The sequence below is a fragment of the Rhincodon typus genome, chromosome 1 (assembly GCF_021869965.1).
Source record: "Rhincodon typus isolate 14 chromosome 1, sRhiTyp1.1, whole genome shotgun sequence".
NCBI lineage: Eukaryota > Metazoa > Chordata > Chondrichthyes > Orectolobiformes > Rhincodontidae > Rhincodon > Rhincodon typus.
The window spans coordinates 86,484,373-86,509,236 of NC_063332.1; the positions used below are offsets into that span (position 1 = coordinate 86,484,373).

The window sequence follows — 24,864 nt, forward strand, 5'->3', positions numbered from 1 at the left end:
GCACCTTGTTGTCTCGGATTCTCCAGCATCTGCAGTTCCTACTATCTCTGATTCAATTATCTCCACTCCAAGGGAACAGCCTTTTATATGTGAATAGTGTTGAGATCATTCCCAACTGCCTAAACCTTTAGACAAAACAGATGTAACCTTGATTTGCAGTTGAATCATATAGGGGCCTGAGTGATGTGTGTTATGGCAGGAAATCTGGTAGCATCACGTGAGAAATCCAGTGAGACCTTTCTTGACGCCAAAAGAAACTCATTGCATTTTTCAAGTAAGTGCTGAGTATCATGACAACCTTCTGACCATGCAGACTGAGTTGCCTATTAAGGGGGTTGTTGCTTATTATTGACCTCATTAACATGCAGCTTTCTATCCTATCATCCAACTCAAGCAAACTAGATATTGGCAAGTCAGAGCAAGGTGACTCGAACTTGCTGCTTGTTCCAAAGGACTTCCACATTGAACACCAGGCACCAACATTTGAGGGGATGTTCCATGGGCACTGGTACATCCCGCTTCCATAAACATTGGCATCTGACATTTTAGAATCTTAAAGGAAGTGGGAGCACAGCTAATGGATCCATTGATTATAATATTCCAAAATTCCATGGATGCAGGCAAGGTTCTAGTACAAAAAGGGAGGGAGGCAGAAAGTAGGAAACAAGAATAGACCAGTTAATTTAACATCTGTCATTTGAAAATTGTTAGAATCCATTTTGGAGGAAGTAATTAATAGGACATTTGGAAAGTCAGAACACAATCCATCAGAGTCAGCAAGCTGTAATGAAGGTTGAATCATGTTTGACAAATTGGCAAGAATTCTTTGAAGATGTAACAAGCAAAGTGGATGTTGAGAATCCTACAGATGTAGATGTCTGGACTTCCAGAAGCCATTTGATAAGCTGTCATGCAAAAGTTAATACACAAATTAAGATCACATGGGGTTGGGGTAATTTATTAATTTGGATCGAGGATTGGCTAACCAACAGGGAGTTGAGAAATGGGGAAATACATCTTTTTCTTGTTGCCAAGATTTAACTTGGAGAAGATCATTTACTTTCTTTCTACAGTTCTGTCTATTCCTCCTGAGGGCTGAGAATGCACTGACCTGGGTGCAAATGTCAGACTAGGATGGCATGAAAAGATACAACAGTATGGAGCTGGAGAGACACAGCAGGCCAGGCAGCATCAGAGGAGCAGGAAAGTTGACGTTTCAGGTCATGACCCTTCTCCTCTGTAGGTCCTGAAGAAAAGGCATCCCACTTCTTCACCAGCTGGTACACTGGGACCTCCAGGTCCCTGATGCCAATTTTCTCTTCTTAATTACATCTGAGGCAAATGTCAGGAACTGTACAGGGTGGCTCTGACTTAACAGTCCTTGTCTGGGTGCACAACAGCCTATTAATAGATAGTGCTAGTGTCAAGAATGTAAGTGACTTGTTCTGGGTACAGTGATTGGTAGCATGGGACTAGAATCAGATGAGAGAGGCACTGTAGGTTCAGGGTAATTTGTTAATGAGGTGAATTTGGTAAGTTGTATCATGTGAACTTGCTATACCTTTCAGGGAGAAACCCTCAATGAAACTCCACAAAACTGACACTTAGCCAAAGAATGTAAGAATCAGCCCTTCTGAATCAGCTCATCCAGTGACTGAACTGTGATGGGGATTTTCTTAACATAATATTTAGGGGCATGATCTAGGATTAAAAAATGGTAATGGATAAAACAAAATTGGGTTTCTAGTGGTGGAACAGAGGGTGGCATCATTATGTGGTTAAATAGACTCCACTTGACTCTAAATATAAGAAAAAACCTTTACACTGCAATTTGTACAAAAGCAATGGCTGAAATTAAAACCACTCCCTTTATAAGATAGATGTGGGAGAAAATACAAAGAACTGAGTTCAAAACTAAAATATGATTACAGTATTCAAAACTGAATATGTCTGGAGATACTGCTGGAAAAAAAAAGCCACTTTCTGAGTAGTATCTAAAAGATGGACAGTGTAAATTTTCATCTTCCCTATTTAGGCAGCAAACTGGCACAGCAGTTGCCCACCATTACATTCATGTCCAATTTTTATCCCATTGAAAACAATATATTTCTTTCCAGTATTTTACCTTTCTTTGTTTTCATTCATTCACGGGATTTAGACATGGCTGGTTCAGCCTGCTTTTGTTGCCCATCCCCAATTATCCATGAAAATGTGACAGCAAGCTGCTTTTTGAAACCCTGCAGCACATCTGGTGTGGTACACAACCTGTGCCACTTTGGATGAATTTTCAGTATTTTGATCTGCTGATAGTGAAAGGATGGTAGTGAAGCTCCCAGTGAGGTCCATGTTTCTTAGACGGGAATCTGCAGGTGGTGTTGTTCTCACGTACTTGCAATTCTTCTTCCTCAAGATAGTAGAGGTCATGGATTTGGAAGGTGCTGTTGAAGAAACCTTGACGAATTGCTGGAAGTTCATTTGGCAGATGGTACACCATGTTTTCACAGTGCCAGAGGGAGTAAATGTTTAAAATGATGGATGGGCACGCTAGTTTTCTACATTGAAAAATGACAGAGCCTATTTCCAAGATTTTACTGAAAGAAGAAAGAGGATTTTTATCTCTTCTGTGTTATGCATGTAGTTGGGTGTGTCCTGTCACTTTGAGGGCAGGTCAGGTGACTCAGAGGCAGGAGCTGGGGGAAGTAGTTTAAAATCAACTGCGGAGTTGACAGTCCTACGATAAAGTATTGCCTATTCAAGTTTACCCTCCGTCTACCTCGTGTTCTATTTATGGTTCTAGTGAACCTAAAACATAATAAAATAGTCACCAATAAATCCTTTTGTGAGAAACCTCTTCAGATAGAAAGCAGGAATGATGAACTCACCGCTGTGGAACAAAATTGAGTGGTTGGGGAAGGCAGTGTAGCCACACTTAAAAAGGAACTAGATAAAAATATAAGAACGCTCTGGATATTAATTTGGAGGCAGGGAGGAAGGAGGAGTGTGGGGTGTTGTGGCATGAGGTCAGGAAACTCAAAAGATTGGATATCTAACAATTCCTGATATTTTCAATTGCAGGACACTTTTTGATTTTGATCCTTATTCATAAGCGGGCTGTTGAGCTTTTGGCACCACGCGTGCATTCACGGAGTGGAGAGTCAGGAGGAAGAGCGAGATTGGAGGTCTTGGGATGAGATGGGATAGAATGGAATGGTCTTCCAGAGATTAGCAAGGCTGTGAATAGATCAGAAGATTGCAGGATATTCTAAGTGTTGAAGAATTACAAATGCTTTGGGGGAAGAGATTCGGAGGTTCTGAGATCAGAGGATCTTTAATGTCAGAAATGACATTTTAAGAGTCAGCGGTATACACTGAACTAGTTCCATTTGTTTGTGTTTGGCCCATATCTCTCAAAACCTTTCCTATCCATGTACCTGTCCAAACATCTTTTAAATGGTGTAAATGTACCCACCACTTCCTCAGGCAGTTCATTCCAAGTACACACCACCCTCTGAGAAAATATTGCCCCTCAAGTCCGGTTTAATCTTTATTCTCCTACCGTAAATTTATGCACTCTAGTTTTGGACCCCATAGTCTGGGGAAAATACTTTTATGATATTATAAACCTCGATGAGGTCACCCCCTCAGCCTCCGATGCTCCAGGGAAAAAAGTCCCAGCCTATCGAGCCTCTCCTTATAATTCAAATCTTTCAGTCTCAGTAACGTGCTTGTATATCTGCTTTGCACCCTTTCCAGTTCAATAACATTCATCCTGTAGCAGGGCGACCAGAACTGTACACAGGACTCCAAATGTGACGTTACCAATGTCTTGTACACCTGTAACATGACATTCCAACTCCTGTACTCAATCCTCTGACCAAAGAAGGCAAGCATGCCAAACGCCACCTTCAGCACACTGCCTACCTGTCATTGCAATTTTGAGTGATTTGAGTGTCAGTCTGTCTACAACTTTTGATACGGTTGAATGTACCAACCTAGTCCAAAACCTTTCCACTTCTATTTAGCTGGGTGGCTCTGCATTCACCTGGTTCCATGCTTACCCATACAGTTGTAGCTAGATTATCACCTACAATGGCGTTTCTTTCTGTTCCTGCAACTGCGGTGTCTAACCTTTTCCTCCTCTTATCTCTCATTTACATCTTACCCTTGATAGCGTTACCTGTCAACATAACATCAGTTTTCACAATGCTTGTTTGTCCAATATACTGCACTGCTTATGCAGAAAGCTCGTCAGAGATGTTATATAAATACAGCTAAATTATTATGTATCCCAAGCTACTTCACAGGAGCTTTATAAAGTAAAAAAATGACAAACAACAAAGTTGTTTCAACTAAATATTATGAAAGCTGTTGTCTTGCCACAAATTGTGCCTGAAATGCTGACTCCATCCCTCTGCCTAATAGCTGTTTCCTTCTACAATCCATTTTGTTTGCAATCTTGCTATCATATTTATGCGTACGATTACCTGGATATTCTTGCCAGTGAATTATCTAGTTCCACTTCTGTAATATTGCCCGATGTGCCTGTTTCAACTCACCTGCTGCAGACACTCATTCACGCCCTTGTTAACTTCAGAGCCCAGACTTGACTGTTCCAACTGGACTTATCTATTCTACCCTCCTTAAACTTGAAATCATTCCAAACTCTCTGTCCTGAGTCCTAACTTAAAATAAGTCTTATTCCCCAATTACCCGGTGTACGTACTGACCTTCACGTTTGGTTTCAGTTTTCGATTTTAAAATTCTCACCAGTTTTCGAAACCTTGCATTATCTCATCCATCCTACGTCTGCAATATACCTCTAGCTCTACAACCCTCCAGGATATCTACATTAGCTCCTCCAATTCTGGCTTCTTATGCATGCTCCAATTACAGTTGGGTGAGTGGTCTTGACTTCAGCTGCCAGGGGCACCTAAACCCTGGAATTCCCACCCTAAATCACTCTTGCACCTTTAAGGGTGCTCCTTAAAAGCTAAGCCGTCTGGATACCTGGCCTAGTTGTGTTGAAGTTCCTGTTGAGTGTCTTGGAGTCTTCTTAAACAACCTGCAGATGTTATAAAGACAAGTTGCTGCTGGGTTGCAGGAGGAGTTAGGGTTATAACCCCGCCTCTGGTGGATCCTCACTTCCCGGCTGCTCTCCCGTGGCCAGAGGCGCGAGCGGGATCCGTTGGAGTTTGTAAAGCGAGGAGCGCGTGCGGCCGCTGTCGGGGGGAGCGCGCGCGGAGATGGGTGAGTGGGGGGCGACTAGGTCACTGTTTCCGGCAAGCAACAGGGGGTCGGAGTTATTAGTACCCCCCTCTCTCCAGTCTGCTGGCCACTTTAAATGGATTACCGTCAGGAATGGGGCGGTGCCCGCGGCTCCGGTGCACTCGGGACCAGGCGGGGAGGGAGTAGCGAATGTTTATCTGCCCGCGGTGTGATCTCTGCTCACGCCGCGTTTAACCCGGTGGTGGCGATCCCGCGGAGTGTGGCTCTTTAACGGTGAGGGAGGGGAGAGGACGCCTCCCACTTTCTGATCAACACCGTCGCTTTGCCAAATGGTTTGCTTGGAATCTGCCGCAACGTTTGTTATTACTCCAGACCTTTTATCCAGCATCCGCAAAGTAAAAGTACAGTATTTTGTGAATTCTTAACTCAGTTTGTGATCACGTTTCTGGTTTGGAACAAAAACAGAAATTTCCGGAGAAACTCGCCAAAGTGGCAGCATTGGTGGAGAAACAAGAGTTAACATTTCGGGTCCAGTGACCCTTCAAAACTAGACCCTAAACGTTAATTCTGCTAGCACCCGCTTTGGGTTTGTCTTCTGATTTGTAGCATTGGGGGGATGAAAGCAACAATGTTCACTATAGTCTACGAGGAGGGTATTGCAGGAATGGATATAAATTTGTCGGAAAATTCGTGTAGAACTTTTATTTAACCTTGCTAGGCTGCGGGTTAAGGGAGCAGTATGGAACAAACTGGAAGTTTCTAAAATAAATTTTGCTACCCAAAGAATCTCTGATACCAGAAGGCGAAAATCACAATTTTTAGCTTTGTATGTTTTACAAGTTTCCACAAGTTAGTAAAGTGGAATGTCTGCCATCTACCTATGGTTTATTTCCAAAAGTTTGATGCATTAGGTCTAAATCTTTGTTTTTTTGTATTCATGATTATATTTAATAGTTTAGAAATGTATTAGCTGTGCAGTCCAGGTAATGATAGTTGTAAATAAAAGTTGCTGTTTGTAATCATGGATCCTTATGTATGCTTTTAGAGGAAATATTTAACTGCTTAACAATTAATGATCCAGAATGATCTGTTTTACTGAGGGATGCCAGTAGTGTCAGCTGCTGATTAATCTTTGAGGAGGAGGGATGATAGAGATGTTCGGATTGATTTTCTGCTTGGAGAGATTAAAAAGCCAGTCAGGTTCTATGGTTATGATAAATTAGTCATTGTCCATTGCTTGGAACTGCATATTTATGGATATCTGATAAATGGCATCTTATTAGGTTTGGTTGTAATGATCCTTAAGTGTATGGTTAGATGACACACTGCCAAAATTTATACTTCCTTGAAGATTTAGTGTCCATACTATTGAATCTGTAAATTTTAGAATGGATAGTCGTCATGACAAATTAAATAAATGGCTGAATCAAGATTTTTGCTGTTCACTCAGTGCATATAATTTAACCTGATTCTACTTTTTTCACTCAGTTCAATGCATAATAATTTGCATGAATGCAAACCAAAGGAGTTTTAGTTTGTATTGTGCTTTTTATACTGTTTTTGATTTGCCAGTTTAATTGTCTTTTGATTGCGTTCTATAATTTAAAATGTGAATTGCTCTAACTGAATCAGAAATAAGCATATAACAATCAGGTATTTGTCATTTTTCATATGTAACAACACTTAGTCCATGCTTAACGTTATGGTCGCATTACCTAGAATCACAACTATAGGTTAAATAGCTTAAAATGATTCTTATGGGAAGCCATGTTATTGCATGTTAAGGTTGAGTTCCTTCGGATATTTCCTACCAGAAAGAAAATAAAAGCTGATAGCTATACTGTACACGTACAATACTGTTGTCCCTACTGAAATAACATGCAAAACGCTAAATATAAAAGAAATACAGTATAAAAAAAATACTGCTCAATTCTGTTAAGTTCATTGGTTTCCATTTAATGGCAGGAGTTGGTGCAGGCAGCAACTGGACTCCCAGACCAATTAGGACCCTACCTTTGATAGTCTAGCTCCGTCTAGTAAAAATGTGAGTTTGGGAAGGGAGCAAGCAAGCCTGAAAACATTAAAGCCTAACATAAGAACAGAGGATGAGAAGCAAGACCTTGGTTGGAAGAGAAAGCGAGGCCCAAGGTGAGACACTGCCAGGAATCAAGGCGAGGTGAGGAGCTGAAGTCCATGGCAGAGGCAACGCTGGAGCCAGGGTGGGATTGTGGTGACTTTAGGTGAGGACTTGGTGTAAATACCTAGTCCCAGGCAAGTAAAACTGTCATGACATGTGTTTGAATGCACATTATGTGACAATACTATGGTTTTAAGAGATGTATTTTGTCCTTTTTTTTAATGAAGAAAGGTTGAGATCAGCGGTGATGTGTAGTCTACTTCAAAGCCCATAAAGTAAACAGCTTGTGAGGGCTTGGGGGTTTTTCTCCCCTCAGGGTGGAACAATAGAAACAATCTGAACGGATGGGGTCAAGCTCCACAGACCCAGGATTTGTAGCTTTAGTTTTTCAGTAGCAGCTGTTGGGGTCTTGAAGCTGGGTTTCGAAGCTGCAGTACATCGCTCCTTGCTCCTGAGGTTTCACTTGCTATTGTTCCTCCTGGACTGGAGAACTGCATGTGAGACAATCTATTTATCTGAACTTACTTTTGCCAAGCGTGTGTTTATGAGATATTATTATATTGGAACAGTTATTGTTTAGTTGAATAATCTGTTATTAAATTAAGTTTTCCAATAGAGCTAAATTATTAGTTCTTTTTCTTACTTTATTCATACATATAAAATAAAAAATGTTTTGCTTAAAACCTGATATTTTGACCAATCGAATTGCATCTGGAATGCAATACTTTATACACCTCTTAAAATAAGAAGAGGTTACGGTGTAGGGTGATCTTCTGAATATATTTTGGGGGGTAGGGGGGCAGTTTGGTCTGGTCCATAACAAATGGTATGTATTTAAAAAAAAAATGCAGAGAGTATTTGGTCACACTACAAACTAAACATGCTTCCTTTCCTCAACGGGAAACTTAGTTGAACACACCCAAACCCTGTGATTATATAAGGAATTGTGGGGATTGCAGTATTCCCCAGAATACTTTCACATTTCAGAACATCAATTCAGAATTGTTAAGGGCACAATTAAATTTTGATCTCAAAATCAGAATAGTTTGACTAAATTGGTACTTTTATCACTGAAATTGTAGTCAAATACAAGTGTCTTTGTCAGCAGGGGAAATTTGGGAGAGAGTGGGTGCCGGTTAGGAAGACAGCTGGATAAGAAATACACTTAATTGCTTGCGGAATACATTGACTCTTTACAATATTGAAAATTTAAGGATGCTGTGTTCATCACTCAGGCACATGATGCATTTGGTTGTTTTGTGCTTATGTGTGCAAAGTGAAATGGAAATACTTTCTTTTACACTTGAACGTTAATATGGTGTCTTCTGGCACCTTTTAGAATGTTCAAAATTGCTTTGCATGTGATACATGTTTAAATGAGTGCAAGAAGTCAGAGGATTCCAGTTTGTTTGCTGAAGGTGATATCAGTTCATTTACCTGAGTTGACCATTTTGCTTTGTCATAGCTGATAAAAGAACTGTCGCTAGTGTACAAGAATAGAATACCGTAATGATAGCTGAAAGGATAAGTTGCTCAAATACTAAATTGAGGTCTGCATTTATGTAATGGTATTTAAAGCTTTTCTCTTTATACAAAATGTATTTCTGAATATATGGCTTCCGGGGAATGATTTTAGCTTTGTGCTGATTTAATTGGATCGTAGAATTTGAGAATTTTCTTGGTCAAGTTGTACCCTGCTTCTGAGTGTATAAGGTATTGAAAATACAGCATAGTTGGTTCTTTGCTAGTAATTATTCCATTAAAGTTAGATTCATGATTTAAAAACTGTTGCAAAGACAATTAGAAGACACAGCATTTCAGACTTCATTTAATGTGTACTTTTCTGACGTGTTTGCTATTGGATATTTTTCCTTTAAATTTAGTTATGTGGTTAGAATAATAGCTACGAGGTAGGCTGTAATGCAAACAAAACCAGTGCGCTGATGCGTATCGTTAGAGTCATGCACTGGAAATCAAGCCCTGCTATTCCCGGAGTCATCACAAAAATTAAAGATTCAGAAAGCATGCAGAATTCCCCCAGGTTACCTATCTTTTAGACCCAGGTTAATGGAAAGCATGGACCAGGTTATTTATACTTAAGAATGACTTACACAAATGAATATTAATAAACAGATTCTAACGGGAAATGAACAATTATAAACCATTGACATTTAACTCTGCTAATTAAAATTTTAACTCTTATAGACTCCCCTTTCCTCACGTATGCAGACATCCACATACACAGCAAAAAAAAGGTTTTATGGATGGAGTGAAAGACTGGGCCGGCAGTTTAATGGTTCCTGTTCATCGGGTTTGATGTGCTGGTCCTTTTTAGCTTGTCAAGACATGCTGCTCTGTGATTCTCCTTCTCCTCCTCCAGCCACTTGCTTGAAGCGGGTAGTTGGTGGCTGGTTCACACTTTTAAAATTTCTGGTTTATTGGTTAAGAGCCACAGCTTGTGAAACTGGCTTGCTTCAAGTGATTCTCTCTGCAGTGAGACAAGGGAGGTTTTTTTTTAGTTTGGAGATCTGATGACTTCTCCCTATCTCGTTTACAGCTATAGTCTAGCCAACTACCCCATAATCACGTGCTTATTGCAGGGCCAAAAGCCTTTGTCATCAATAGCTGGTCACTTGTCCATAGACTAATCAGTTACTTGTTACTTGTTGCTGGCCAAAGCTGCATTCATGTATGCCCCTTGGTTTCAGCTCCTCTGTGATCTAGATCTACTGATTGTTTACACAACTGCTTGTTCAATGAGTGTCAGCTTACTTGATTGTAAAATGTGCAGCAATCCTTGATTCTTAAAACAGTCTTTTTCCCATTTCAGTCCATGATCTAAAATACATAAAAATAAAAAGACACAGTCTTTATAGGCACTTTAATGTCTGCTTTAATGCTTGAATTTCTGATCAAAATCATTGGTATTTGATATTGTCTTGCCGAATGTTTACATAACAGACCAACTGCGCAGTTAAAAGCTAAAACAGAGCCAGGATGGAGGATTTTTCAAGGCAAGTTGCTAATTATTTTCATGAGCTTCCATTCTCTGTCTGATGCCTATTTAAGCTTCAAACTTTAATTATAGTTGGTGGTAAATTGCTAACATTGTATAACTAGCAATTTATCAAAGTGCACAACAGAAATAAAAACAAAGTTATGTGAATCATAAGTCCATTACCATTTGTAAAGAAAAATGGTAGGTTATGACATGTTTACGTCTATAGCATCAAGATCTCAAGGCATGATAATCAGTCTTTTCTCATTGTACGCCTCTTCATCTCTAGCATCAGTTCATATAATGACAACTGCATGCTAAAGTGAGGTCCTATCAACTTGATCCATGCTAGAATCGGGTTAATGAAGAGAAAATAAGATTAATTATGTAATAAGTTTCACTGAAAGAAAAGTTTATGTAAGCACTCACCCGTATCCATCAGCTTCTTGTATGCTCCGTTCTATGGTAAAACACTGGCAGTCTGTGAAAATCTGATTTTCTTTTTCTGATTGTTGTTTCTTTGTAAGATCCTCTAACTGTGCTCTTGTGCAAGTTAGGCATCACTGCATGAATGCTTCACAAACCTTAGCACCTTGTGAGCTATTCTGTGTCATGTTCGCAAGTAGTATACTGTTTTGGGGAGCTATACTTCTAGGTATTATTGTCTAGAACTTATTACCTGCTCAACAGCCCAAACCATTAGATCTTTGTTTATTTCGTGCTGCTGAGGCAGCCCTTTGGAAATAAGGGTGATTTGATTTCACTCCGGGTTGCTGGGTGCTGAATTGGTTGGTAACTCCAATTTGTATTCTGCTGCCTCTGCTGCATGTTGTACGTTGTGCTTGAAGGATCGGTTAGGTAGGTTGTTTGGAGGTTTGTGCACTTCCTTCAACAGCTTACTTCACTTCTATTCGTTCCTGACAAAGTCTTCCATTATGTTTGGTGCTTTTTCTGAATGAACTTTATACATCTTGGCTCATCATAAGCTAGAGACTGGTGTGTTATGTTTGAATTTTATCCCACTTTATGTAAAACTTGAAATGTCAAATTTAAACAGATTTTTGAAGGAATGAATAGCCTGTTTGTTTTTTGATATGCAGATAATCAACTAAGCGTATTAGATACACGAGAAAAAAAGGCCATCATTGCTCCTTTGAACCTGCTTTATCATTCAATAATTCATCCAAATTATTTAACTTCCTTTATAAACAAAGTTGATGTTATATTATGCATTATGATTTATTTAAAAAATAATACATCCTGAAACTGTTCCTTCAAAGTACAGGTAGTGTACACCTAAAGTTGTGATTGCGGAGATAATTTAACATGGATGATACCAGAAGTGCATTGGTACACATATTAGAAATGGATTGATGGGATTGGGTTCATTCTTCTCTTGCGGGGCGGGGAGGGGGGGAAGAAATAAGGCTGACGGGTGACCTTTAAAATTATGGAAGGTTTGCTACAGTCAACACGGAGAATGATCCCTCTTGTGTGGGAGAGCCTAAGGGTGGCGAAGATGTCAAACCCATTGTGGAAGGGAGTAGAAATATGTATTCAGTGGGAAAGTAGACAAACATGAGAGAAAAGCTTACAGATAGCCATGAAGATTTAAATAAAAAGTGATGTGAGGAGTCTCAACTGGACGATGGACTAGTTATAACAAATGAGCTGTTTCTGTGCCATACTTGCTGTATAATCCTAAACACTTAGATTGAAGTGGAGCATATGTAACTACATGGTGATTTCAATGCATCAAACACAAAAGTATGATTTAACCATCTCAAAACTTTTTTTGGATGATTTGACCTGTCAGTGCACAGTGATACTTTGTGGTTTGTAACATTATGCTTGCTATTGTTGCCTGTAACTGTTGTGGTCTCTTCCCATTAGTACTTACCAGTGATTTTGGGGGGAGAGAAAGAATGAAAAGTAAGTAAAGTGTCATGACCCAAGTTCACCTATATTGAACCATTAATTACGACCTGTTTTTTAAAAGAGGGCATACAGTCAAAATGGCTGAGAATGTGAATTCTGACCAATGTAATTCAATGACTGTATGGAAGGACTGTGCGAATTATCCTCTACCTCGAGAGAGACCTTGTAATGTAACACCTGACTGATGTCAAGAAAGCTTCAATGAATAGACTTCAGAAGGAAGAAATGTGCTGCAAACTGAACGAGAATATCCGGTGACTATCTGATTAGAACAGGAAGGGTGAAAAGGGAGCACCCTAGTAGAGAGACAAGTTGGATTTCCCCCTTTTTTTTCCAAGAATACACAGGGACAGAGGTTAAAAGCCAGTTCAGCTCTTGTCTGTGGGTGAAGTTGTGTGCTCTTGGGTTAAATCTGAGAAAACCCGTACTCTACATGTGAAAAGAAAGGAAGTTGCTCTCTCTTTCTGGAAAGTGGAAAGCGGAGAGCAAGTATAGCTGCAGTTGAACATGACAAAGACCTTTTTAGCTGACCCAAAGCCAAGCACCTTGAAATCAACAATTCACTGACCAAAGTCAGTGCTACTATCATTCTGGTCGCAACATCCTGTTATGCGAATTCACTGAACTCGGAGACTGACCCATATATCTTTTTTTAAGCTTTCAAACTTCTTTTTAACTCACCTTTTATTTCTAATCTGTGAATGTGTGTTGTATTATTATTTCTTCTCACGTTTTGTAACTTAATAAACTCACTTGTTAACTCAAGCCTGGTTACAATGTAAACCTGGTCTTGGAGAAAGGTTATCCACAAGGTAATGAGATACTTTTTAAAAATTAAATGTGTTAAGACCAATCGGTTCATTGTCTCGCGTGTTACCTTGCTGATTTTCGGTATGGTGCCTGGAACTGTAGTAAATTGGAGAACCTCGCGAGCGGCAACTGTTTGTAACACAAACCTTTTATAGTGTGATATCAGAGGTTCAAAGTGTATAATGATTGGCAAAGGACTAGCATTTTTCCTGTCACTATAGTACATTGCATGGGATATAGCATGGATGCTCATCGTGTTTTTCTGGCTACTCTAAAAATTGGGAAGTAACATCCTATTGGATCATCACACTCAGCTAATAGACACATTATTTGTAAATTAATTGCCCCAAGAAATGAACCTCCATCTGTTCGCAACAAGTAAGGTTATGGCTTAACCAACCAGCCTATGCTTGCAAAACTCCTATGTCCAACAGTGATACTGCAGTTGGACAACATTTGATGAATACTTCAGAATGTGCAAAGAATTATGTTGACAACCAATTTGGGATTGTCAGTCTGGTTTGAAATGATGCACACTCGTGTTTGCAAGAAACTACATGTGACAATGCATGGGGCCTTATTCTTTGCATGCACAAAGAACATACGCACACAATATTGTTTCAACTCAACAAGGCGAGTGACAGCCCCTCTTGACTATCTAGTTTGTTTCTCAGGGCCATGCTCTGACCAATCCGTCAATGTTCCTGATTTACAGCTTCTGCAGTTCTTTCAGTTTTTAATCAGTCAATCTGGTTGGTTTAAAATTTGACACTCAACTGACAGGCTTTGTTTAATCAGCATTAATGGGCACATCCTCCATGGCAACAATGCAGAATCCATTTTCCAACCAAATAGCACTCCCTGAGCTGCAGAATAAATGTTGGGTTTTGCCCTTGAATTGGTATTCTTGTAAATTTGTCCTGGTAAGGGCAAGACAAAAAGATTCAACTAAATGTCTTTTCCAGTAATACTTAAGTTCTGTATTCCAAAACAACAAAAAAAATGCTTTATTTTATCAAGATACTTGATACATTTTCCTTATAGTTGCGGAAATTGTTATTATGTAGTTTGTTAAAATTTTTCATCCAATAGATATTGTTAGAAGTATGATTGCAGATTGGAAGTTGCTTATTTATTCACAGAATAAAACCAAGACTTAAGATGAAACTGTAATTTTCTAAGCATTAATCAAACATGAAACTAGTTTGCCCAAATAATAACTCATCCCTTTCATTTATCAGTTAATAAAATTTTAAAGCAATACAATGTTACACTCCCATTTGTTCCAAATGTAAGTAGAGGAAATTTTTCGTATTTTTGTGGATCACAGAGCTCCATGCAGAGATCATACACTTCCCCAAGTGTGTGTATATATAGGCAGTAAACTGAAAGAACCGTGGATGCTGGAAATCAGAAACAAAAACAGAAATTGATTTAAAAAAAAACTCCGATCTGGCAGCATCTGTGGAGAGAAAGCAGTGTTAATCTTTTGGATCCAAAATAGACCCATTCTTCAGAATGGGTTTTCAGTTCTGAAGAAGGGTCACTGGACTCAAAACATTAACTCTGCTTTCTGTCCACAGATGCTGCCGGACCTGTTGTATTTTTCCAGGAAATTTTCCAGGAATTTCTGGAAATATAGGCAGTCCTGGGTTGGAAAAGCGTTCTATTCTTGAGTACAAATGCAAATTGGAACACAATGCAGGACAATATAAAATTGCCATTCGTAAGTACAGGAAATGTTCATGCATCTTTAAAATTACGTCCTGTATGAGATCACAGTCATAAATATGAGCGTTCGCTGTCAGATCGTCTTAAATTTGGTCCCCTCTGCCTAATTCATGATGATTTTCACAGTTTATGCTACATTTTTTATTTTTTTTTGTTTCATAATTGACAAATAGCTTTTCTCTTCAAGCAAAACAGTAGATATAACTAATTTAATTAATTATACTGATTTTAAGGAAAACTAAACTTAAATTGAAGATTGGGAAAGATCATAAGCTAGGAAGTTATACAGCAGTGTTGCTGGCCTGAGTGATTTTTCAATCACTTAATACTTTTGCAGTGTAGTCATTCTTGTACTGTTGGAAAATATGAATTAGCTAATTTGTGCAAAGCAAGCACCTACAAAAATTGGTAATGTAGTATTCAGATACACTGTTTTTAGTGATGCTCCATTTATTGCAGCAGTGGGAGCAGTGAGAGCGAGGACCAGGGGCCTGCTGGGAGGTAAGTTCTTCATTTCAGCAACGGAGCTGAGTGGGAGTGCTCGAATTGCGCTCTGGGAAGTGAGTGAACTGATATATTTGGGCAGTGGCTAAACTTGAGGCACTACACGTGTAATGAATTAGCTAATTTGTGCAAAGCAAACACCTACAAAAATTGTTAATGTAGTATTCAGATACACTGTTTTTAGTGATGCTGCATTTATTACACTACACGTGTAGTGTATCCCACCCGCCGCCCTCCTCAGACCAAAAAAAAAGACTCTGCTGTGTTGATAAGGTAGGTGTTTTTCTTTTTCTTTTTGTTTTATTGTGTGCTGGTAAGTAGAGTGATTTGGTACAAATTTTTTTTCATTTCATTTATCTAGTATTTGATATTATAGTAGGACTAAGTTAAGCTTAAAAGTAAAAATGGCAGGAGATCCCAGACCCGTGTTATGCTCCTCTGCTCAATGTGGGAGCTCAGGGACGTGACTGATGTCCCTGACTCCTACACGTGCAGGAAGTGTGTCCAGCTGCAGCTCTTGTTAGACCGCATGACGGCTCTGGAGCTGCGGATGGACTCACTTTGTAGCATCCGCAATGCTGAGGAAGTTGTGGATAGCATGCTTAGCAAATTGGTCACACCGCAGATTAGGATCGCTGAGGGAGAAAGGGAATGACCAAAAGAAAGAAAAAAAGCAGGAAGGCAGTGCAGGCATCCCCTGCGGTCATCTCCCTCCAAAACATACTGTTGGGGGAGATAGCTCACCAGGGGAAGGCAGCAGTAGCCAGGTTCATGGCACCGTGGCTGGCTCTGCTGTACAGAAGGGCGGGAAAAAGAGTGGAAGGGCTGTAGTCATAGGGGATTCGATTGTAAGGGGAGTAGATAGGTGGTTCTATGGTTGAAAACGAGACTCCCGAATGGTATGTTGCCTCCCAGGTGCACGGGTCAGGGCTGTCTCAGATCGACTGCAGGACATTCTGAAGGGGGAGGGTGAACAGCCAGCTGTTGGGGTGCCTATATGCACCCCATGATCTAGGTAAAAAATGGGATGAGGTCCTACAAGCAGAATTTAGGGAGTTAGGAGCCAAGTTTAAAAAGTAGGACCTGACAGGTAGTAATCTCAGGATTGCTACCAGTGCCACGTGCTAGTCAGAGCAGAAATGAAAGAATAGGCAGGATAAATGAGTGGTTTGAGAGATGGTGCAGGAGGGAGGGGTTCAGATTTTTGGGACATTGGTACTGGTTCTGGGGGAGGTGGGACGATTACAAATCGGACGGTCTACACCTGGCCAGGACTGGAACCAATGTCCTAAGGGGTGCTTTTGCTAATGTTGTTGGGGAGGGTTTAAACTAATGTGGCAGGGGGATGGGAACCAAATGAGGAGGTTAGTGGACAGTAAGGAGGTAGTAACTAAAGCCTGTAAGGAACTAGATAATGAAGTCAGTGTGACTAAGGGGAAGAGTAGGCAGAGAGCAGATGATGAATGCAGAGGGACAAGTGGTCTGAGGTGTATTTGTTTTAATGCGAGAAGTGTAGTAGGTAAGGCAGATGAACTTGGGGCTTGGATTAGTACCTGGGAGTATGATGTTATTGCTGTTACTGAGACTTGGTTGAGGGAAGGGCAAGGTTGGCAACTCATGTCCCAGGATATAGATGCTTCAGGTGGGATAGAGATGGAGGTAAAAGGGGTGGAGGAGTTGCATTCCTGGTCAAAGAGGATATCACAGCTGTGCTGAAGGAGGGCACTGTGGAGGACTCGAGCAGTGAGGCAATTTGGGCAGAGCTCAGAAATAGGAAGGGTGCAGTAACAATGTTGGGGCTGTACTACAGGCCTCCCAACAGTGAGCGTGAGATAGAGGCACACATATGTAGACAGATTATGGAAAAATGTAGGAACAACAGGGTGGTGGTGATGGGAGATTTTAATTTTCCCAACATTGACTGGGATTCACTTAGTGTTAGGGGTTTAGATGGAGCAGAATTTGTAAGGAGCATCCAGGAGGGTTTTATACAGCAGTATGTAAATAGTCCAACTCGGGAAGGGGCCATACTGGACCTGGTGTTGGGGAATGAGCCCGGCTAGGTGGTTGAAGTTTCAGTAGGGGATTACTTTGGGAATAGTGATCACAATTCTGTAAGTTTTAGAATACTGATGGACAAAGGTGAGAGTGGTCCTAAAGGAAGAGTGCTGAATTGGGGGAAGGCCAACTATTAGCAAAATTCGACAGGAGCTGGGGAATGTGGATTGGGAGCAGCTGTTTGAGAGTAAATCCACATTTGATATGTGGGAGGCTTTTAAAGAGAGGTTGATTAGAGTGCAGGACAGGCATGTCCCTGTGAAAATGAGGGATAGAAAGGGCAAGATTAGGGAACAATGGATGACAGGTGAAATTGTGAGACTAGCAAAGAGGAAAAAGGAAGTATACATAAGGTCTAGGCGACTGAAAACAGATGAAGCTTTGGAAGAATATCGGAAAAGTAGGACGAATCGGAAACAAGGAATTAAGAGGGCTAAAAGGGTCATGAAATATCTTTAGCAAACAGGGTTAAGGAAAATCCCAAAGCGTTTTATTCATACATAAGGAGCAAGAGGGTAACTAGAGAAAGGGTTGGCCCACTCAAGGACAAAGGAGGGAAGTTGTGTGAGGAGTCAGAGAAAATGAGTGAGATTCTTAATGAGTACTTTGCGTTGGTATTCACTGAGGAGAGGGACATGACAGATGTTGAGGTTAGGGATAGATGTTTGATTACTCTAGGTCAAGTCAGCATAAGGAGGGGGGGGAGGGGAGAAGTGTTGGGTATTCTAAAAGGCATTAGGGTGGACAAGTCCCCAGGTCCAGATGAGATCTATCCCAGGTTACTGAGGGAAGCGAGAGAGGAAATAGCGGAGGCCTTAACAGATATCTTTGCAGCATCCTTGAGCACAGGTGAGGTTGTGGAGGATTGGAGAATTGCTAATATTGTCCCCTTGTTTAAGAAGTGTAGCAAGGATAATTCAGGAAATTATAGACCGGTGAGCCTGACGTCAGTGGTGGGGAAGTTGCTGGAGATGATACTGAGGGATAGGATCTATTTACATTTGAAAGAAAATGGGCTTATTAGTGATACACAGCATGGTTTTCTGCAGGGAAGGTCATGTCTTACCAACTTGATAGAATTCTTTGAGGAAAGGACAAAGTTGATAGATGAGGGAAGGGCTGTAGATGTCATATACATGGACTTCACTAAGGTGTTTGATAAGGTTCCCCATGGTAGGCTGATGGAGAAAGTGAAGTCGCATGGGGTCCAGGGTGTATTGCTAGATGGATAGAGATCTGGCTGGGCAACAGGAGACAGAGAGTTGTAGTGGAAGGGAGCTTCTCAAAATGGAGAACTGTGACCAGTAGTGTTCCACAGGATCCGTGTTGGCCCCACTGTTGTTTGTGATATACATAAATGATGTGTAGGAAGGTATAGATGGTCTGATTAGCAAGTTTGCAGATGACACTAAGATTGGTGGAGTAGCAGATAGTGAAGGGGACTGTCGGAGAATGCAGCAGAATATAGATAGATTGGAGAGTTGGGTGGAGAAATGGCAGATGGAGTTCAATCCAGGCAAATGCGAGGTGATGCATTTTGGAATCCAATTCAAGAGCGAACTATACGGTAAATGGAAAAGCCCTGGGGGAAAATTGATGCACAGAGAGATGTGGGTGTTCAGGTCCATTGTACCCTGAAGGTGGCAACGCAGGTGGATAGAGTGGTCAAGAAGGCATACGGCATGCTTTCATTCATCTGATGGGGTATTGAGGACAAGAGTTGGCAGGTCATGTTACAGTTGTGTAGGACTTTGGTTCGACCACATTTGGAATACTGTGTACGGTTCTGGTCGCCACATTACCAAAAGGATGTGGATGCTTTGGAGACGGTGCAGAGGAGGTTCACCAGGATGTTGCCTGGTATGGAGGGCGCTAACTATGAGGGGAGGTTGAGTAGATTAGGATTATTTACATTAGAAAGACAGAGGTTGAGGGGGGACCTGATTGAGGTCTACAAAATCATGAGAGGTATAGACAGGGTGGATAGCAAGAAGCTTTTTCCCCCAGAGTGAGGGACTCAATTACTAGGGGTCACGATTTCAAGGTGAGAGGGGAAAAGTTCTTTACACAGAGGCTGGTGGGTGCCCAGAATGCGTTGCCAGTGGAGGTGGTAGAGGCGGGCACAATAGCGTCATTTAAGATGTATCTAAACAGATACATGAATGGCAGGGAGCAGAGGGATACACATCCTTGGAAAATAGGTGACAGGTTTAGATAGAGGATCTGGATCAGCGCAGACTTGGAGGGCTGAAGGGCCTGTTCCTGTGCTGTAATTTTCTTTTTTCTTTGTTCTTTGTTCTATTTGAGGGATAAATATTGACCATTACACTAGGGAGAACTTCACATTTGCTTCTTTGAATAGTGCCAGTAATCTCTTTTATGGTCACCATTTTTGGTGCCTTGGTTTAAGTCATTTGAAATGCAGCATCTTGGTGCCTTCAAGTCAGATGTCTCGAATATGACTTGAAAAAGCAACCTTGTACATGTGCTGCCATAGCTGCTGAGATTAAGAATCTCATTACATGAGAATCCAATCCAGGAAATGAAGTACAGTACAGAGTGCTACCAATTGAGCCAAAGCTGGAACATTTCTCAGAATGAATGAAACACATGCTCTTTCTGAGAAATGTTTATTCTTCCTCCACTCACTGTTCTTTGTTTGTGATACATTCAATATTTTAATGGCTCTTTAAAATGTTCCCTGAAATTAAAAGAGCCATGTTGCTTATCCAGATCATGCACACTGCAGATGCAAAAGATATGCACTAGATCAAAGGCTCAATGACGCCAAGTCACTGCTGAAAAACCCAAAAATTGTACTGCATCTGTGAGTGTAGCAAATGGTAAATGATTATCTGTGGCCACTAACTACAGAATTCAGAATTTGATAACCATAAATCACTGCCACTTCTGGAATGTAATTCTGCATAGTCATAATGGTGACCTTCCCAGGTCATTTTAAAACTGTGTGTGGGTGTTGCTTAACTGTGTGTTTATAAATTTCTGTTTAATTCAGAATTACTCAATATTCCAGGGTTTCTGACCAAAACCATACATTTTGGCCTGGACTTTTGCTGTGTCGGGTGTCTCACTGTCCTTTAAAATGGTGAGCGGTCCAGATTCCAGGTTTTCCTAACTTCATTCCCGGGCTTTCCAATTTTGGGGAGGGCCTTCTTATCTATAAGCTGGTTTGTATTCTGAGCCTGTGTCCAGCTCCATGGCCTATGCCCCTGTAATTTTCATGGAATTGGGCCAGCTTTTTAAACACACAAAAACAGAAATTGCTGGAGAAACTCAGCAGGTCTGTGGAGAGAGAGAGTCAGAGTTGTAGTAAATAACATCTTGGATATTGTGAATCATACATAGCCTGCACGAAGGAACGTTCTGAAAGATCAGTTCAAAGTATGTTCTCTCATGTTCCTGCAAGGCTAGGTGCGTCTCCCAAGAAACCTTCCTGACTCCTTGCCACGTTAATTACTGGGCAAGGAAGTACCATATTGTTTTGCAACTCGACTGTCCTTGATAGACATCAGACAGTCGGAGCTGTCAATCAATGTTTATTTACGCAAGGTTGAGGTTTCAAGTGTTGGTAGTTCCAGCTACTAAAACTGTAAAAGGTCTGGATAGTTGACATTTTTTATTGCCCATTAGTAGATTTTTGTTTAAACTTAGGGAAGGTTTTGAATAATGAACATTTCTTTTAAGAAAAAAAGCTTCTTCATTTGTTATGATCCCAGTTGATGTTATTACTGAATAAGTCAGTTCCCAGACTGAAACGTGGTTGATAGATCATGTTTTGCTTTGGTTTCAATAAAGTGGTCTCTCACTGAAACTGCAATGATGCGGATTTTGTTATAACAATAAAAAAGTTTATTATTTTCATTTCTTTTGATAATATGATAAATAATTATCTACTTGTAACACATACTTTTACTGTGTGTTTAAAAATTTTTGTATAGTCACACTGGTCCTTAACACTCATTTATAAATTTAATATATCGTATCTTAAACAGACCCCTGGTACCGTACCCAAAAATGCATTTTGTGTAGTACCCAAAAGCACCACTCCTATAGTACTCACTGAAGGGACCCTGCCTCCAATATGTTTAAGTCACTTGTGACTTTAATGAAAAGACTGAAACATTAGCTTCTCCCTGGAGTTCTTATACACCTGAACTTAAACATACCAAGCCTAAAGTAAGTTCTTCTGGTTTGAGACTTAAGACAAACTCTTAACTCCAAGGTAACCTAGTTTTACTATATCCTTCCCTTCTCAGTAGCACTGGCCTATCTAGCCATAATCATAGGACAGCTCAAAACACAAAGTAAATCTTAAAAAAAATCTTTCTAAGCTATGGGTGTTTACCTTAAATCTCTCTTGGCCTTCTAGATTGGCGCTTATTCATCTTGTTTGATCACTGTACCAATGTATATTTTTTTAAAAAATGCATTAAATGCAAAGCTAGGCCTCAATGTTTTAAAAAAAGTCTTGGCTACAGTAATACTTACAACTTGATCATTAACTTCAGACAAACTGAACAGTGCATGCATTTTATTAATCCAGAACCCATGAACCCAAACTTGCAGTAAGTGAGGGAGTATGAGGACCAGCAATGGGCCAAAAGACCCTTCTCTGTTCTGTAGATTGCTGTGGCTTTTAAGTAATGAGTTAACTGTGCAGTGCTTTGGGACATTGAGGATTCGTAAGGCACAATCTGATTACTGTAATATTTTCCTGCTATTGGTGGTCTATAGAGTTTTGGATGACCGTTGAGCCACAGGATGAACTCAGCTGACAAGAAGGTGGATCAGAGATCTACTTGCTGACTATGGAGATTTATTTCTTGGACTGCTTGGTGGTATTAATTTTGAGGTGGATATAGAAAGTCTTAAGTGTGTGATAGTGCTGCATCAGGTGTTAATCAGCCCTCTTCAGTGTTCATTAAAGGAGAAAGATGAAACTGCTGCTAGTATAGATAATTTATTGAGTTGGTCATATGGAGCAAAACATCAAGTCGTATCCATTTTGTTCCTAAACTGACCTGTTACCTGAATTGATTATTTTCAGTGCCATGCACCCAAGTGTTGATTGTTCATGTGAGGTGGATTATGTATCGGTGAAAACTCAGCACTCTGTCTTTATCAATTATTGATGTACAATTAGACAACACGTGTTCACAAAATCTTGTTTTTTGAATATGACTTTCTTTGGAATGACCATCATGGAAATGACCATATCAGGGGTCAAGATAATTTTATTTTGTTAGTTCCTTTTGATTTTCAGGACCTCTTGATTTTATTTATAATTATTTCTCAAAGTCATGCAGTCTCTCAGCAACATTGCCTTATATATTGTGTTCATCCAGTCCTGCACCTTGTTGTCTCTTATATATTTGTGTTGATTTTTCTTTTGGCATTTTCTTCTTTCAATAGCACAAATATCAAATGGAGCATTGAAACACTTGTACCCAATCCTAAACCAAGGATTAATCAGATCAAAATAGTATTGGTGTAATACTTTGAAGAAATAAGAATGTGTGGAATAACAATAACTGAATGTCCAGTCAGACCATATCAATAACTTGAGCTCTTCTGACTTAATTTCCTTTCAACCCCAAAATGAATTGAAATCTAAATGAGGGAGTTGCATAGAGATGAGACCTTTCACACCTGACCATCTGCCAAATTCAAATGTGAATGGCCAAGTATGTGGAAAATATAACTGCAAGAAATTAAGTATCAAATTCAGACACTTTCAGGGCAACAAGTTGGGGCAAGTAGGTCTGTGGAAAGGGAGAACATAAGAACTAGGAGCAGGAGTAGGCCGTCTGGCCCTTCGAGCCTCCTCCGCCATTCAATAAGATCATGGCTGATCTTTTCGTGGACTTGGATCCACTTACCCGCATTCTCACCGTATCCCTTAATTCCTTTATTGTTCAAAAAAAATCTACCTTTTTTTTAAAAACGCTTACTGAAGTAGCGTCAACTACTTCACTGGGCAAGGAATTCCATAGATTAACAACCCTCTGGGTGAAGAAATTCCTTCTCAATTCAGTCCTAAATCTGCTCCCTCTAATCTTGAGGCTATGCCCTCTTGTCCTAGCTTCACCTGCCAGTGGAAACATCCTCTCTACTTCTATCTTATCTATTCCCTTTCATAATTTTGTATGTTTCTATAAGATCCCCCCTCAATCTTCTGAATTCCAATGAATATAATCCCAATCTACTCAGTCTCTCCTCATAAGCCAACCCCCTCAGCTCCGGAATCAACCTAGTGAGCCTCCTTTGCACCCCCTCCAGAGCCAGTACATCCTTTCTCAAATAAGGAGACCAAAACTGCACACAGTACTCCAGGTGTGGCCTCACCAGCACCTTGTACAGCTGCAACATAACCTCTCTGCTTTTAATTTCAATCCCTTCAGCAATGAAGGACAAAATTCCATTTGCCTTCCTAATTACTTGTACCTGCAGACCTACCTTCTGTGATTCATGCACAAGGACACCCAGGTCCCTCTGCATAGCAGCATGCTGCAACTTTTTACCATTCAAGTAATAATCCTTTTTACTATTACTCCTACCAAAATGTATGACTTCACATTTATTTACATTGTATTCCATCTGCCAGACCTTTGCCCACTCACTCAATGTATCTATGTTCCTCTGCAAAGTTTCACAGTCCTCTGCACACTTTGCTCTGCCACTCATCTTAGTGTCATCTGCAAACTTTGACACCCTACACGTGGTCCCCAACTCTAAATCATCTATATAAATTGTAAATAATTGCGGTCCCAACACCGATCCCTGAGAAAGAGCGCTTACCCAAAATTAATGCTTCATTTAGCTGACCTGGTTGGTTGTGGCATTGCTGTTAAACTTAATGAACATAAAGCTTATTTTGTGTGCTATTAGGCATCATGGTACACGTTCAACTGGCCAACTAAGATAAATGTTGGTATACAATATTAACTTCCAGCTCCAACAGAAAAGAATATGAGTTCAGCTCATCACTTACCACTTTTTGAAGGAAGCTCCATATATGATTTTAAAATGGGCATAATAAACTTTTCCATTCAATTGCCTAACTTCAATCCTGTTAGAAATCTGAATTCTTTGTTTAGACATGCTCTGTGTTGTTACTACTTGTGACACCACCCAACATTGCAGAAGGCTGAGTCACTTTTCCATTGTAAACAATGTGAAGCTTGTAAGGATCATTATTACTTGCATTATTTGAAAGATTTTAGACTGCAGCATAAATGCAGTTGAGAGCATATAGCAGTAATGCATGAAATGTTGATAGTTAGGTGCTGTATACTGGTTAACTTCTTCCCATCTTTTGATGGAAGCTGTTTCTCTGAAGAAACCTGAGCTTTGCTGTTCACATCATCTGAAATATTTTTTGGTTTGCTGGTACCTTTTTATTGTATTAAGCTTTGAAGAATATATTGCAATTTCAAAGGAA

General features: G+C 40.2%; 1 protein-coding gene across 5 annotated transcripts in view; it reads left to right on the top strand.

Moving 5' to 3' along the window:
* The first annotated feature begins 5,118 nt into the window (after nucleotides 1-5,118).
* rell1 (RELT like 1) overlaps nucleotides 5,119-24,864 on the top strand; it is a 65,552-nt gene continuing 45,806 nt past the window's right edge. For 2 of the 5 annotated variants that reach the window (XM_048604327.1, XM_048604310.1), the window contains exon 1: nucleotides 5,120-5,247. Coding sequence is in view for 2 of the 5 variants with exons in the window: in XM_048604310.1 (XP_048460267.1) it covers nucleotides 5,244-5,247 (4 nt within the window). In the remaining 3 variants the exon portion in view is untranslated. Of the gene's footprint in view, nucleotides 5,248-5,353; nucleotides 5,500-24,864 lie in introns of those variants that run through there. The other 3 variants (XM_048604318.1, XM_048604336.1, XM_048604342.1) reach the window with 2 other exon arrangements.